General features: G+C 34.8%; 1 protein-coding gene across 1 annotated transcript in view; it reads left to right on the forward strand.

Annotated features, from left to right (window-relative positions):
- Positions 1–11,661, forward strand: part of PHIP (pleckstrin homology domain interacting protein) — a 122,689-nt gene extending 111,028 nt beyond the window's left edge. Inside the window, exons 34-40 of the mRNA XM_065888990.1 lie at positions 107–160; positions 430–579; positions 4,591–4,743; positions 5,336–5,499; positions 5,955–6,214; positions 6,737–6,934; positions 11,024–11,661. Of these exons, the coding sequence (XP_065745062.1) occupies positions 107–160; positions 430–579; positions 4,591–4,743; positions 5,336–5,499; positions 5,955–6,214; positions 6,737–6,934; positions 11,024–11,661 (1,617 nt within the window). The remainder of the gene's footprint in view (positions 1–106; positions 161–429; positions 580–4,590; positions 4,744–5,335; positions 5,500–5,954; positions 6,215–6,736; positions 6,935–11,023) is intronic.
- The last annotated feature ends 5,298 nt before the right edge of the window (positions 11,662–16,959 follow it).

The raw sequence follows: 16,959 nt of genomic DNA on the forward strand, positions 1-16,959 counted from the left end.
TACTATGGGTTTTCCAAAATGTAAAGGAGATAATTGGTATTAAAAAACTATAGAATATAGTGAAACCTAGAATATTTTATGAATCTGATAAATTCTTGCTTCAAAGGAAGAAGAAAAAGAAGACACTGATGTGCCAGGAACTTCTACCCGGAAGAGGAAGGTACTAAGTTAGTTCTTTGTTTTAACAGAAGTGCCTTATATGAATTAAAATGTATTAAGCATTTTTTTTACTCTTACTATTTTTAAAGACAGATTAAGTATTAACTTCCAAATCAGTTTCCATCACAACAATGCATGGTTTTCAGAACTAGGTGAATGATGTTTTCTTTTATTTGAATCACTGTATATTACCTCATTATCCAAGATTAAAAATAAAAATTTTATTATATGTATTATTTTATTAATATTATTTGAACATTTTAATTTTAGGACCATCAGCCTAGAAGAAGATTACGTAACAGAGCACAGTCTTATGATATTCAAGCATGGAAGAAACAGTGTCAAGAATTGTTAAATCTCATATTTCAGTGTGAAGATTCTGAGCCTTTCCGCCAGCCAGTAGATCTTCTTGAATATCCAGTAAGTATTTTTTTTTTAATGTGCTTGCACATAGCTTTTTAAAAATTTTTATTTATTTATTTTTGGCTGCGTTGGGTCGTCGTTGCTGCACGCAGGCTTTCTCTAGTTGCGGCAGGCAGGGACTACTCTTCGTTGCAGGGTGCAGGTTTCTCATTTGCTTGTTGTGAAGCACCAGCTCTAGGTGTGCGGGCTCAGTAGTTGTGGCTCACAGGCTCTAGAGCGCAGGCTCAGTAGTTGTGGCTCACGGGCTCTAGAACACAGTCTCAGTAGTTGTGGCTCATGGGCTCTAGAGCGCAGGCTTACTGGTTGTGGCGCACAGGCTCTAGAGCGCAGGCTCAGTAGTTGTGGCGCACAGGCTCTAGAGCGCAGGCTCAGTAGTTGTGGCGCACTGGCTCTAGAGTGCAGGCTCAGTAGTTGTGGCACACGGGCTTAGTTGCTCCTCAGCGTGTGGGATCTTCCCAGGCCAGGGCTCGAGAACCCATGTCCCCTGCATTGGCAGGCGCATTCTTAACCACTGCGCCACCAGGGAAGTCCCCCAGTAAGTATTTTTGAAAATACTTTCTTTGTCAGTTTGATTTTGATATATGTATATAAATACATATACATCTCTTATACGTGACAGTTTACTATTTATTTTTATGATTATAGTTTATTTCTTTTTTATTTCATACACCTGCTCATTATCCATTTGGCTACATAGAGCATCTAAATTGAACAGTGTGGTAAAAAAGAAGTAACCCTGAACTAAGACTCCAAAGAATTGGGTTATTGTCCCAGCTCTGCCTCTTACCAGTTCTGCAGTTTCGAGCAAGTTATTTAGTTTTCATATCTGAGTATATATTTACTATTTTCTTTTCCACACTAATTCTGTGAATTTACTATGAAAATTATTTGGGAAGCAAGAATAATTATACCTGTCTCTAACCTTCTTTACAGGGTTATAGAAGTGGAATGAGAATATTACTAGTTATTTATTCAACATTAAAATAGTTTTTACACTGAAGCACTATATATAAATGTAAGGTGGCACTACTATATATGTGGGTTATGCCAATTTATGATCTTTATGGAATTCGTGGTAAAACGTTTGAGTAAACATGTTACAAGTATTTATTTTTGCATGCAGTTTTAGCAATCTAAATTTCACTTCAAGTGATTTTTTTGTTATTCCTTTTTTCAGTTACTAAAGATTGTATATCAGATAACATTCATGGTTTCAAATTAAAATTAAACGTTTTATAAGAGATCATGACCTGGATGTGGTATCACCAAAGTCTTTATTATCTGTTTTTTTATGTATGTGTTCTAATTTGCAATGATGAAAATAGAGAAATTTCATCAATAGATAAATATCATAAATGACTTGTCATTTTAAAAATCAAGAAACATGTAATCTTAAATGTAGAAGATAAATCTTTAATTCCAGCAATGTGATAAACAGGACTAATTCAAACCCTACCGTCCAAAAAACCTCTTAGAAGAACTGAGCTAATGCTAAAGTGCTCTGGTTTTCATTTCTCTTTGTTTTTGAAACGTGTGGATTTCCTTTTGTTTCTTGCAAGCCCAAGTATGTATTTTTTAATCTCTAAGCCCAGGAGTCTTCACTGGAAACTTCTACCAGATGTTTAAAGAACTAACACAAATTCTACACAGTTTCCTCAAGATAAAGAATGCTTCTACACTGATTCTATGAAGCCAGTGTTACCCTGATGTCAAAACCAGACAAAACAGTACAAAAGAAGAAAGTGCAAAAATTCCTAATATCAGCAAATAGAATTCAGCAATATATGAAAATGATTTTGTACCCTGACCAAGTGGGTTTTTTTCCCAGGGATATAAGGCTAGTTCAGTATTCAGAAATCAGTCAATATGTCAAGAATTCATTACTAAAGAAGAAAAATCACATGATCATATCAGTGCAGAAAAGGCATTTGACAGAATTCAGTACTCATTTCTTTTAAGAATGTACATGTTGGGTATGGTGTAATCATTGTGGCCACAGGAGGAAACAAGAATGAGTCTTGGAAGAAAGAAATTTATTACACTTAAGGTCCCAGAGAGGGGTTCACCAAATAACCACTTAGGGCCACAGGGGAAAGCACAGGGTCTTAGTTACGTTGCAGAAGACAGGAGCGGGGGCTTCCCTGGTGGCGCAGTGGTTAAGAATCAGCATACCAAAGCAGGGGACACAGGTCTGATCCCTGGTCCGGGAAGATCCCACATGCCGCGGAGCAACTAGCCTGTGTGCCGCAGCTACTGAGCCTGCGCTCTAGAGCTCGCAGGCCACAACTGCTGAAGCCCGTGCACCTAGAGCCCGTGCTTCACGACAAGAGAAGCCACCACAGTGAAGCCCGCGCACCGCAACGAAGAGTAGCCCCCGCTCGCCACAACTAGAGAAAACCCTCGCACAGCAACGAAGACCCAACACAGCCAAAAAACACAGGGGCAAAGGACAAGCTTGGGCCAGAGCCTTTACTGAGGTTTCCATGAGAAAGGCAAGGCAGAGCATAGTCAACAGCTTAAGATTGGCTACTTTGAATTACTCCAGTTGGTTTTGGGGCATAAGGGTGGTCTCTGGTTGTCTGATACCTGACCCTGGGATGATTCATGGCAGAGGAAATACTGGCTTGGTGTGTGAGGGTTGCTTAAGGACATGGTTGGTTTACATATGAAAGCTGTATTCCCAGTACAACCCTTTGCCATCTCTAAGAATTGCCTAGCCCTTGGAAGGGGGCAGTCTCTCCTTAGGTCTGTTTGGTCCCCAAAATGCCACATTATCAAGAATACAAAAATAAGAAAATTAATATAGTTGGCCCTGTGCTGAATGGATGCCAAAAAGACAAGTACATAATCTAAGAAAACAGAACACCATTAATAATAAAAACAGACTTAAGAAAACTAGGAATAAAGGGGATCTTCCGTAACTTGATAAAGAACATCTGTTTAAAAACCTATAGCTAACATCATGCTTAATCATGAAAAACTGAATGCTTTCCCCCTAAGATTGGGAGTGGAGCAAAAATGTCCATCCTCACAGCTGCTATTTAACATAGTACTGCAAATTCTAGCCAGTGCAGCAAGACAAGAAAAGGAAATAAAGGGCATTGCAGGTTGTTATGGAAGAAATAAAACTGTCCCTATTTGTCAAAGGCAGTAATACTGTTTGCTTTATGGTCAAACATATTTGATCATAATTTAAACTTGATGGGGCAAAGTCAAGTTATTGTATTTCGAAAAATACAGTTACATACTCTGGGGCTGTGGAAAAGGTATAGTATTATTTACTCCTTTAAAGATACCATATTTGGATCATTTTATCCTATTCTGTTGCTTTTTTCTCCTTTCATTTGCCTGTTTTTATTGCTTTATCTTATACAATTGTATATACAATATACAATTGATTAGGTGGAGACTTTGGGTGACTGCACTTTTCCTCCGTGGAATGAACTACAAAGGCTTTGTGACAGATATTTACATTCATAATTCTTGATTACTACAAAGTTCCCAATTATAGTAACTGTAGTACCGCAGTTGAGGTTACTAGAACTCAGGCCTTCACGTACATGGGATGTTAACATATTTTTATTTTTTTATCTCTTAATTTTAAAGGTACAATTATGTTTCAGTGAATTAGCAGCCTTTAGAGTTCATGGGTAGTATAAAGTTTTGGGTTTTTTTATATCAAACTTGTAGCTGTGGAACTGAGTTTTTTCGATATTCTTTTAATCTCCTTTTTCGAACACAGCTCTACCCTTTACCTCTTTCTGAAGGAAAAAAAAAGCAGAATTTATAGGTTCTTGAATGAGAGAAATCCTGTGTTGATTGCAGTAAAAGGTAGAGGACATGAAAAAAATAAAAACGACTTCAGGAATAAAGGGAGCCTTGATGAGGGAAACGAGGAATGATTATTGGACTTGCAGTCATCACAGAAATTGAATGTGAATCCCTGTTATGAGAAGTAATGCATTATTATTATTATATTATTAATATGACTTGTTTTCCCTCTCTTAGGACTACAGAGACATCATTGACACTCCAATGGATTTTGCTACCGTTAGAGAGACTTTAGAGGCTGGGAATTATGAGTCACCAATGGAGTTATGTAAAGATGTCAGACTTATTTTTAGTAATTCCAAAGCATATACACCAAGCAAAAGATCAAGGGTATATAATTGAATTGTTTTCTTTTCTGTTTAAATGAAATGAAATTAGTAGAAAAGTATGTCGAGTAACTAAATGCTGCTTTTATTTAAAATTTAAAACAAAATTGACAAACTTTCTATTAGGTTCTTAATGGTATTCTAGTGGAAAAAGGAATTCACATCTTTCTGTTTTATTCCTTCTATGAAAAAACACTAATGTCACTAATGTTTAGGAATGGTTACTTTTCTTGAAGGTAGTGTAGTTGAATAGACATCACGTACACATTGTCCTGATATGTGTTAGAGGTACGTGTGCTTAACTTTTCCAGCTGTTTTCTGCATTAGTGGAAAGGAGCATTTTTTTCCATATAATGCTCATACGAGTCATAAAAATGAGTAAAACTATAAATATCATTTACCTTTCTTTGTCCAAGAAATACAAAAATAATTTAATTGTAATAATGTTTCAGTTTTAGTCTTTGTCAAAAGAGATTGAGAAAAAGCAATGTTTTAAATTCTAAAAACTTTTTGTTAGAAAAATATTTAAATTATTATCTCAAAGGAACAGGCATTTCCTTCCAGGAATGTTTGAACAGTTTTTTTTCTTTCCATAGATTTACAGCATGAGTTTGCGCTTGTCCGCTTTCTTTGAAGAACACATTAGTTCAGTTTTATCAGATTATAAATCTGCCCTTCGTTTTCATAAAAGAAATACAATAACCAAAAGGAGGAGGAAAAGAAATAGAAGCAGCTCTGTTTCCAGTAGCGCTGCATCAAGGTATTTGATTTCTTTTAAATATCATCAACTGATCTATAACTTTGTCATCTAAATGATAGAACTTGGTGTTTTTTAATACTTCCTTTACTATTCCCTATATTGCAGAATGATATATTTGACATGCAAGTTCCTATGATGTGGAGGATTTTTAATCTTTTAACTAAAGCTATACTAGTGTAAGTGCTTAAATTCAAACTGCTAAATCTGTACAGTAAAACAGCATTTTTAGGATAGTGATGGCATCATGCTTTCTGTCATATAACTATAGCATTTACAGCGATCCTTCACTAAATATTCACTTTTCAAAGGCTCACAACCATATGAAATCCACTACAAATCTCATATTTTAACATATTTCATAACAGTACAAATATTGAATCCAACAGTATTATAAGACTGTTTTATTCATCCACATAGAGCTAAAAGAATGACTAATGATACTATTTTATTTACAGCCCTGAACGGAAGAAAAGGATCTTAAAACCCCAGTTAAAGTCAGATATTGCTACCTCTCCATTCTCTGCACCTACACGATCAGTACCACCAAGGCACAGTGCTGCTCAGATAAATGGTAAAACGGAATCCAGTTCTGTAGTTCGAACCAGAAGCAATCGAGTGGCTGTGGATCTAGTTACCAGTGAGCAACCATCCACTTCTTCAGCAGCGAAGACTTTTATTTCGAAAGCTAACACATCTGCAATGCCAGGGAAAACAAGTAAGAATCAGCTACAGTTTCTAAATTGAAATATATATAATGACTTTTGTAATTTAAGCATTTACTTTGCCAAATGGAATATATTGGATTTAGTAAATTCCATCAGACACTGTTGGCTTTGCTTTTCTTTATTGTTTTTGCCCGTTTTTCTTTTAATTTTTTTTGATAAGGAAAAGGATATTGAGGTTTAGGAATGTCAGTATAGGATAATGCTCAAAAATGGCAACTCTGATCCAAACTGCCTAAATTTAAATCATAGAACCCAGACTTGGTAGCAGTTTGCCAGCACTTCCCTTCATAATCTTGCAGTGACTGGACAGCTTCTGAAAGGTCTGAAACTATTATGTACACCTTTTTCCTTTTTGAAAGTAGATTTCTTACGGAAGCTTTAAGCATCGCCCCAGGTTTTGTCCTGTTGGCTAATTCAAACAATTCACTTTAGAAGTAATCCCAACCTTCTTGCTTGTTTTAAGGTTAAATAATTTAACTCTTAGCTTTTAATCTTTTGTATGTGTGTTTTAGTTCTAGAGAATTCCATGAAACATTCCAAAACCTTGAGTACTCTTTCAAGTCCTGGTCAGTCCAATTTTAGTCATGCCACTAGGAACAATTCTACAAAAGAAAACATGGAAAAGGAAAAGCCAGCCAAACGTAAAATGAAATCGTCTGTGCTCTCAAAGACATCCGCTCTCTCGAAGTCATCAGCTGTCATCGAGCAAGGTACCGTAGATCTTAACAAATGGTGGTTCTATTGGAGATAATATTTATATCCACTTTTTAGGTTGCTCATTTAAAAGTCACACATTCTGTATTAGTTGATATATTTACTGAGACATCTTTTGATATGCATCTTTGTGCCAAAAGCAAACTGTATTGTTACTAAATTTTAGAAACCAAGAAAAACTTGCCCTATGAAAAATAAAAGCATTTTCTGTCCTATGAAAAATAAAAGCGTATTCTAAAATCAGAGGCTTTTAATGATATAAATTTAGTAGTTTTCAACTTCAGTATTACAAAACCTAGAAAAGTATATCCAAGAAATTTAAATAAAGTTGAATTTAGTTAACCCAGTATAACACTTCTTTAGAAAAATTTTTGAGTTTTTTTATATCACAAAATTGAACACACTGACCTTTAAATAATAATTCATTAGGATTGTCTATAGCCAGATATCTATTCTAGCATACAACTTTTGACCCCTTAGAGTTATGCTTCCAAAGTTCTTTTGTCTTCACATTTTCATTGTAAAAGTTTTCTGTTTGAAAGATGAAGAAAGTAACATGAAATACACCCTACGACATGTTAAAATAATTATGGCTTCTTGACAGCAGACAGCTCAAGAATAAGCATTTTTCGTCATGACTCCAGAGTGTGTCTAGACCATTTCCTTTTCAGTATTCCCCCCAGAAACCTCTCACAATTTAATTTTTCTACTGAAACGACCTCATTTTGATTAATGATATTGGGATCTTCCCACCTCTATAAGTTTAAAATCATCATCCAAATCTACTTATTTCTTTCTGCCTCCTTAACATCTCTGAGATCCATTTCCTCCTCTCCATTCTCACGTCCATGGACTGTCGCACTCTCCTAACTGGTCTCCCTGCCTCAGTTCTCAACTCTACCTTATTCAGTCCATCTTCCACATTTAAGTCGAAGTGACCTTTCTGATCACGTGCACACAGACACACAGAGAATTAAGATCCTTCCCTGCCTTTGAATCATACGTGGAATCAGAGTTGAATGTTTTTGCCTGTTATACAAGACATTGCTTGGCTGTTGTCTAACATTCAGCTGTCCTTACTTTTCTGTCTCCTTTTGATGTCCCAGCCATCCTGAACCACTTGGAAGTCCCTAAATATTGTTGTCCTTTCTTCCTTCTTTGGAATTTCTTTTTTCCTACTAGTTTAATAGTTTCCTGTTCATTGCCGTTTGTGGCCCTTACAATGTTGCTAGAACTACTCTCTTTTTACGCTATCTCCAGTAGAATCTGAGCTCTGGTGCGCGCCCATGCTCATGTTTTAATTGCCTATACTTAGTATATAGTGGACAGTCAGTGTTTGAATAAATAAGTAAATAATTTTGTATGTGAGCGTTTTACATTTTTATGTTTGCTTCCTTTCTGAACTGAATTCAAAGTTTTGAATGGTATATCGGCCTTCTGTTAGTCCTGAATCCTAGAGAAATCTAATGTATATAGAGAATTGGTTCTAGCATTATGATAGGGGAGGTCCAATAGCCAATTTGATTCATAGTTTTTGAGTATTACAAATACATAGGAATACCAGTACAGTATAGAAGTATAATAAGGTACTACGTAACCCGTTAATGATGACTTATCATATAAATGTTGGCACTTGAGTTAACTATCAGAGACGAGCAGTGCTGTGCAATTGACATGTAATACGAGCCACATATGTCCTGGTAGCTACACGTCGTAACAGCAGACAGGTGAGATTACCAGTTTTAATACTGTATTGTATTTACTCCTTTATGTCCAAAATATTATTTCAGTGTGTCATCAGTGTTTCAAAATGTACACTGCTTCATGTTCAAATTTAAACTTAATTAAAACTTCAGTTCCTCAATCGCTTAGTTACATTTCAGGTGCTCAGTGGTCATGTGGTTAGTAGTGGCCTCATTGGATAGTACAGGTCCAGATGAGTGATTTTTTAAAACTTCTTTTTAACTCGAATTCCTTTTTAAAAGAACTGCATTAGTTCTGAACCTTTTTAGGTTACATATTGCTTTGTAAAGTTGGCCAACCCTATAGTTTTTTTTCCCTAAAAAAATGCACATAGGCATATCCACACAAACTTTGGACCATTTCAAGGAGCTCCTGGAGTTCTTGAAGCCAGTCTGTAGAACTTTTGTAGGGTATATGAACTGGATGTTTATTTGCCAGTAGTCTTAATGTAAAACAAATGAAAAGATATACAGAATCTTACAGAATCCTCAGGCAGGTTAAGGGTACTTGTTTGTTAGAAAATACTTTTACTACTTTATGCACAGACACGTTTCTCCCCTGCGCCCCTCCTCTCATCATTATTCAAAACCACTAATCTGAAGAAGGTCATTTGTACTGTGGGGTCAGGAAATGAGGGCTTTGCCTTCTTCCTCTGCTATTGGCTCAGAGACTCCTTCTCTGAGTCTCTTGACAGTTATTTCCCGAAGTTTGCAAAGCACGGTACGGTTCAAGCCCAAGACATATACCATTATGAAGAAGCATTCTCTTTAACAGCACTTTCCATCTCTTTATGGAGTTCCCGTAAAATACTGCATTGCAGATCTCCCATCACAACCAAAACAAAGAACTTCAGAATTTTGGAGGAAAAAAAGTTAGTGCTGGGCTTCCCTGGTGGCGCAGTGATTGAGAGCCCGCCTGCCGATGCAGGGGACACGGGTTCGTGCCCCGGTCCGGGAAGATCCCACGTGCCGCGGAGCGGCTAGACCCGTGAGCCATGGCCGCTGAGCCTGCGCGTCCGGAGCCTGTGCTCCGCAATGGGAGAGGCCACAGCAGTGAGAGGCCCGTGTACCGCAAAAAAAAAAAAAGTGGTAATGCGTGTTTGTCATCTTTTTCGTCATCTGAAAGGGTAATAGCTTTTTTTTTTTTAAAACCATAGAAAGGCAGTTCATCATGATGTCCAGATTCTACAGATTTGGAATTTAATCTTCAGAATTTTTATTTTATTTTTTAATAAAGCGTAATGGTCTTTATCGTGGAGTTTGTTATAATGGGATTTTAATCCTGATAATAGTTGCACACATAGTGGATTTGATTGATATGTGCAGCCAGTATTGCTTATGATTATAAATCAGTCATTTGCCATTCAGTTACATAAGGAGATAGGACTGTTCCAAAAAGAGCCTATGAAGAAAACTGCCATTTAGTTGCTTTTTTATTTTAACCCTTTTTTAAAAATTCTGTGACCAAGAGTAACTTATATCTACTCTTGTAAAAAGGATAGATGAAGAATATCAAAGCCATGGTAGTGTTTATGGAGAACAACTGTTATAAATTATTCCAGTAGGTGTACTTCCAAACCCCTTGCATAGGAGTTAGTAGGAAAGGAGATCCTTTTTACTTCTGAGGAACATAAGGAAATATTTAGACTATAAATTCTTCTCTGATATCAGAAAGGTCATGATGATCATCACATCCAAGAGAGGATTAAATAAGAGTTAGAATCATTCCAGCCTTGATAGTCCCTTTTTCCTCCATCTGTAATAGAAAAAAATGATTAGAGGAAAGTAGAGGGGGATGATAATGCTTATTTATTCCGATTACCAAGTTTAAAGGTCATGGATTTTATGCTAAGATTATTTTCCATGATGGAGCTGCTTGAAGGTAGGAAGACAGAAAAATTCTGTGTTAATGAGGGAAACAAAGTGCTTTGTGGTGGTGAAGTTCTGTACGAGTAAACAGGGTCATTTTGTGTAATGAAAGCAATGCTCATACATTAGAATGTGTAGTAAAGGTAGTAGGAATAAGAAACCTTGGCTAATCCCAGCTCTGTCATAATTTACAGTATTAACTTAGACAAGTAATTTATTTGCTCTGAGTTTCATTTCCCTCCTGTCAAGTCATCAGTGACTTCATTAAGGATGCTTCTCCTCTGTGAGTTTTAAATAGAAGATAAATAATATCATTAAACCGTTAGCCTTTTGTCAGTTCTTTTTCTCATATTAGTTAAAAAAAAATTAGGATTATGTCATTACGTATAAGTATAGCAGTGGACTTATTGACTGGCTTGAGGGTCAAATAAAAAAGCAGTTCCATATATTAAGTGCACTGTTGTTCCCTTTCAGCAGATTGTAAAAACAATGCTCTTGTACCCGGAAGCATTCAAGTAAATGGCCACGGAGGGCAGCCGTCCAAGCTTGTGAAGAGAGGACCTGGAAGGAAACCTAAGGTGGATGTTAATACCAGCAGTGGTGAAGTTACACACAAGAAGAGGGGTAGGAAGCCCAAAAAGCTACAGTATGCAAAGCCCGAAGATTCGGAGCAAAATAGCATGCATCCCATCAGAGATGAAGTAGTTCCTTCTTCAACCTGCAATTTTCTTTCTGAAACTAATATTGTAAAGGAGGATTTGTTACAGAAAAAGAGTCGTGGAGGTAGAAAACCCAAAAGGAAGATGAAGACACAAAAACTAGACTCAGATCTCATAGTTCCTACAAGTGTTAAAATGCTAAGGAGAAGTAACCGAAAAAAGACAGACGATCCCCTGGATGAGGAAGAAGAGTTTGAGGAACTTAAAGGCTCTGAACCTCACATGAGAACTAGAAACCAAGGTCGAAGGACAGCCTTCTATAACGAGGATGACTCTGAAGAGGAGCAAAGGCAGCTGTTGTTTGAAGACACTTCTTTGACTTTTGGAACTTCTAGTAGAGGACGAGTCCGAAAGTTGACTGAAAAAGCAAAAGCTAACTTAATTGGTTGGTAACTTGCACCAAAATATTTTACTTCAAAATCTATAAAGCAGGTACAGTTAAGGAGTATGTAGAACTATGGCTTCTGCTTCCTTGCTGCTATGACGGATTAGGGAATGTTATGATTTGATTTGCAAAAAAAACAAACAAACTTACAAGACACTTCACTTCTTTAAATGAATATATATATATATATATATACATATATATTTTAAATGTTTGCTATTTATTGCCCTTAGATAGGTTATGCATTTCAACATTCATTTCATTTACTGTTCAAAACAAAGGAAATTGAGGCTCTATAATGAATTCCCAATTTATTTCTGAAGAAGACAGTTCTGCTGTACTCTTAAGGAGCATAATATTCCTAGTGATAGAGCGTTTTATGTTAAAATGAATTATTTTTGACCAAGCCAGGTACATTTCTGTTGATACAGAAGTCTTGTCCCTAGGAGAACAGATGTTACCAGAGTAGCAGTAAATTAAGAAATGTGTTTCCTCTAAAGATAAATATAAAATTCCCACCATTTGATACCCTGAAAAGTTTAATTTTAATTATAGAATGTTCATCTACAAAGAATCTAGAGGAGGCTTTTGCTGTATTCCATTTCTGCCAAACTTAAGAGAAAATGTACTGATGCAAAGGAAACATATCCACATTGGAAAACATTTGACTGTCTAATTTTTCAGACCTTGATTCTTATGTCAATCACTCAATCTCTGTTTATTGTGCCAAAGACTGAGAATCAGTGCAGTGGAAAGCCTGTTTTTGACTGTCAGGACAGCATACACTTTTTCAATATTGGAAAGGCTATATATTATTCTAAAGAGCAAGTTATTAAAGAGTTATGCTGAGGTGTATCTTTTTTTGGTACTAATAGTAGAAAATAATGCACTGGTGGGTCCTTTGACAGAGATGTTTTAGAGAAAATGTTTAAGTGGTTAAAGGATTCAAGGAAAATACAGGACAAAGGTATGGGATTTGATGTTTACTTGTTAATCCGGATTAATGTCATTTCTAAACTTTAGACATATCTAATAGGCTAAAATGACTTACAAAGAAATGTGTCTGTGTGTGTATGTGTATATATTGATAAATGGGTATAATTAAATATATATACAAACACATACTTATATACTATTACCCAGGTATAAATTCTTTTTTCAGGATTTTTTAGATAGTGGTAGAATAAAAATAATTTTAAAATGTCATACTTTATAGTTTAATTTTAAGGGGAAGATTGGTTATTTTCAATTATTAAAGGTTTAAAAATAGGCCAAATCACTTTTTATGCAATCATGTTTTATACAGTGGTCTCATTGCACATTGTGTTTTTTCTGCACTTTTTACGGTATCCTTATCACGCTGGTATGTCAGTATACACCCTAAAGAAAAATTCCATTTAATGATTGTGCCTTGTATTCTATTATTTTTTGCATCATTAGTAAAATTAAGTTGTCTATTGTAAATGATAACTATATGACTTAGGAGAATGTATTGCTATATGTACTGCTGTGGAAAAGGAAAGCAGTTATTTATTTGTTTATGGTACAGTTAGTTATTTTATACCTTAAAAACCAACATAAATACCATTTCTATTGTTTAAAGATTATTGTCCATTTTTTTTTAAAGTTTAAAGAATGTAGTATTTTGTGAGGACTGGTATGGTACAAAAATGTAGCCAAAATTTTCAGATACTACATTTTTAAAAAGCGAGGCTGGGGAATATATGTATCAGCATGACCCTGATATAGAAAAATAAAGTCTTTAATTGAACCTTGGCAAAATACATTACATAATTATTTCTATAATATTTCTGGTAGGGATAAATGTTAGCTGTCATCTGATTGTCTTGAAAAAGGATGGAAAGTGACGCATTTGGGCTTTTTAGATTGTTTGTAACTAAATTTGTACAGAAATCCTCCTATGGAATTAAGTAAACCATTTTCCAGATCTTAACTGGATTGCTGTGATTTTGCAGTTGAAAATAATTTCAAATTTTTCAGGTTTTTTGTATATTTATTTTTTTCTAACAAATATATTTAACTATATAATTAAAATTCAGTAGTTAAACTCTTCATAATGCAGAAATGGATGGCTTGGTTGTATAGTAAAATGAGTCTCTCAGCTACACCAGTATTGAAAATAATAGTGTGTATGTTTGAAATTTAAGTCATTAATTTGTTGCTTTTGAAGGCAGTCTATTTGAAACATGTAATTTCCTGATGTTATCTGCATTGTGTTAGAAAATAAGACTATAAAATCCATTTTTGTAAAAAAAAAAAGTATGTGTACAGTTTTAAGGTGTGTACAGGAAAAGGAAGAGCGTACACAGTCTTAAGAGTGAAATATACCGCTAGTAGGGTGTATTAGTTCTAACTCGTGAGCAAAAAAATGAGTATTTACCATCTTACCTGCAACAAGTAAATGTATTATTCCTGTTCTAAAGACACTATATTTATGACCTTATTTGGATATTATTAGACACTGGTTACTTAGTAAGGCAGAAATGACTTGGATCAGATTCTTTATAATTGAAACACTTAAAAATGTGTTAGTAATAACCAGATATATCTAGATTTTATCTTTTTATAATTTAGCTTCTATACGTTGCAAAAGTTGCATTGAGAAAGTTAAGTCATCACCATAGTTTTGTTCTGTTTACCACTTGGAAAATATCTTCTCTGAGACAGTAACACCATATATATACTGTTTATAGGTCAAAAGGAAATGTTGGCAGTTGTTTTAGGTGAGCAATAAAAGAATTTTAAGTTTCCTGAAAGTTTCAGAAATATAACTTGTTATTACATTCGTAGAAAATGTAAATCAGTTTATGTATTTTTAAGTACCTAACCCTAATATTCTCTCCCTCCACCCCAACATTCTCGAGTCCCAATCAAATCTTACAAAATTACACAGTGTTGCAAATCAGCAGATTAAACAGTCAGTCTAATTACAATCTCGTAACTCTGGGCAGTAGACATACTTCTTAAAATTTTTATTCTTTGCAATCTGCTGTTGTGACATTGGACTGTTCTCTGCATATATTCATGAACTAAAGATTTGGCCTTGCTTTCATTGTTTTTATTATTGTACAACATCACAAATTTGAAGACTATTTGGTAGCATTGTAACAACGATCTTCCTCCTTAAGTAGAATAATTGTATAGAATATTTGTGAGCATGTTTAGGTCACATCTGAGACACGAAGTTTGGTTGAATCTAGTATCACTTGGAAATGATGTAATATACACTGATCAGCAAAAAGATCCTTGTGCAGCATGTATGTTAACATCTAGAACTGTCCCTTATCTGCAGTGCAGTAGATTAAGCAGACATTTTAACAAAAGTATTCAAATAACATTTTTACCTTATATATTAGCAACATTTACGTTTTGAAATATGATTTGTAATATAAATTAGTTTCTCCAGTTTATAGCGTTTAATTCTAGCATTCCATTTTATACATGCAAACATACCTCTCTCTCAGATGTCAACTGGAAGCAATTTTGACTGTTTTCTACCTAATGAAAACAAATTGTTATTCTGAATGTTTTTGTCCACCTGAAATTTACTGTTGAGTAGGTTGAAAGGACCAAGATACTTGAGTGTTTAAAAGGGCTATAATTGTTCTCATATGCAGGAAATATATGATTTTTAAAAGTCATAATAGGGGAAGTACTTTTATGCTCTGTGAATTACACCCGTATTTAGTTGTTTTTTTGGTTTTGTTTTTAAACAGGTTGAGAAGTGGTTTAGTTAAACTTAGGCGACAATTTATTTTCCTACTAAAGTCGGAAAATATACCTTTTCCTCACTTCCCTCCTTGCAGTTCCCCTCATTTCCCAAATTTCCAAGTGATTTGAACTAAATATTACATTTACTAAGAAGCTATTTTTGTTCTTAATTATACTGAGCTAAGGACTCCAGATGGAAGGTCATTTTGTACTATGTACAATACCCAAGAAGAGGTCACACTGAGTCAGAAGACTGTAAAGTACCGCTTTTGACGCTCCAGATATAAACCTTGTACACACTGTAGTAAAACAATTAGAAAATATTATGAGCTATAAATATATATTATTTTTAGTTTTGATAGCTCTGTGTTGAAATACTTTTTTAATGCAGATAAAATCATCAGGAAATTAACCTTATATGGCACAAACCAAATACGTAATAGTGGGTGGCTATGAGTTTCTACATTTAAGGAGCTAAGAAAATAGGTTTGAGATGATACATAGTACACACACCTATGAGGTAGATGCGCACACGCTTGTTACTGTTAAGACTGTGCGTGTTGATTGAAAGGCTACAAATTGTGACAAAATACAAAGTTACATTTTTGGACCATATTAAAACTGCAAGAAGATGGGGTCTTATTTAAAGATCTTTTAGAAAACTGTTAAATCCTGTCACACGATATTTAGACGTGTAGAATGTAGCTCAATTTTAAAAAGTAACTGACCTAGAGAGTTAATGTTGAAACTGACACATTTGCAAATTAAAATGCTTATTTTGTACAGAAAACAATGTTAAACACAAGCAAATCTGTTGTATGTAATAAGTAACAGAGTTTAAAAACAAATTAATTATTTAGCTTTATTGAGGTTTTTGGTTTTTTTCTTTCTGGAAACCTGGAGTATCATGTTATAAACGGCAGTCTCACACCAGAATAGCAGTGCCCTTTGTTTTTGTACATATTGATTGGACCTTTCTTTACTGTTAGGTGGACACTTTCTATGTTAGTTTTGAAGCATAATTCTTTGAATCCTTTTATACAAACTAGAATGTATGTGTAAGAATTCCTGTCCCTGCAATGTAGTAACTACAAACTTATTTTTAAATAAATAGAAAACTTGTTTTTCTAAGCTGTTTTGTAGAGCCTCTTGATTTCTTTATTTTTTTCGGTAACACATAAAGCACTAAGTACATAATTTCAAGAGGTATTATGTAAATGGTGGTACATTAGTGTCTCCAGTGCCCTGTCTACTTGGCAAAATGTTAAAATACATTAGCTAATTAAAGGATTATGGGTACCCTAATGTAACTTAATTCCAAAATAACCAAAGGTTAAAAATGTCATTTGCCTTTCAATGTGTACACTTAAAACTATATTGATTTGCTCCTATGCATAAGTTACTGTACTGGGTATAATACTTCAATATTCAGACTTTCTTCTCTAAGATATATTTCAAAGAAACAGTTCACATAAGTATTTTCTCAAAAGTGTGAAGTGAAATTTCTAGGAAAATTAAATGGAAGAATGATGAAAATGTTTCATTTGTTACGCAGCTACACAAAATGAGATTCA

Source organism: Phocoena phocoena, chromosome 12 (genome assembly GCF_963924675.1).
Source record: "Phocoena phocoena chromosome 12, mPhoPho1.1, whole genome shotgun sequence".
NCBI lineage: Eukaryota > Metazoa > Chordata > Mammalia > Artiodactyla > Phocoenidae > Phocoena > Phocoena phocoena.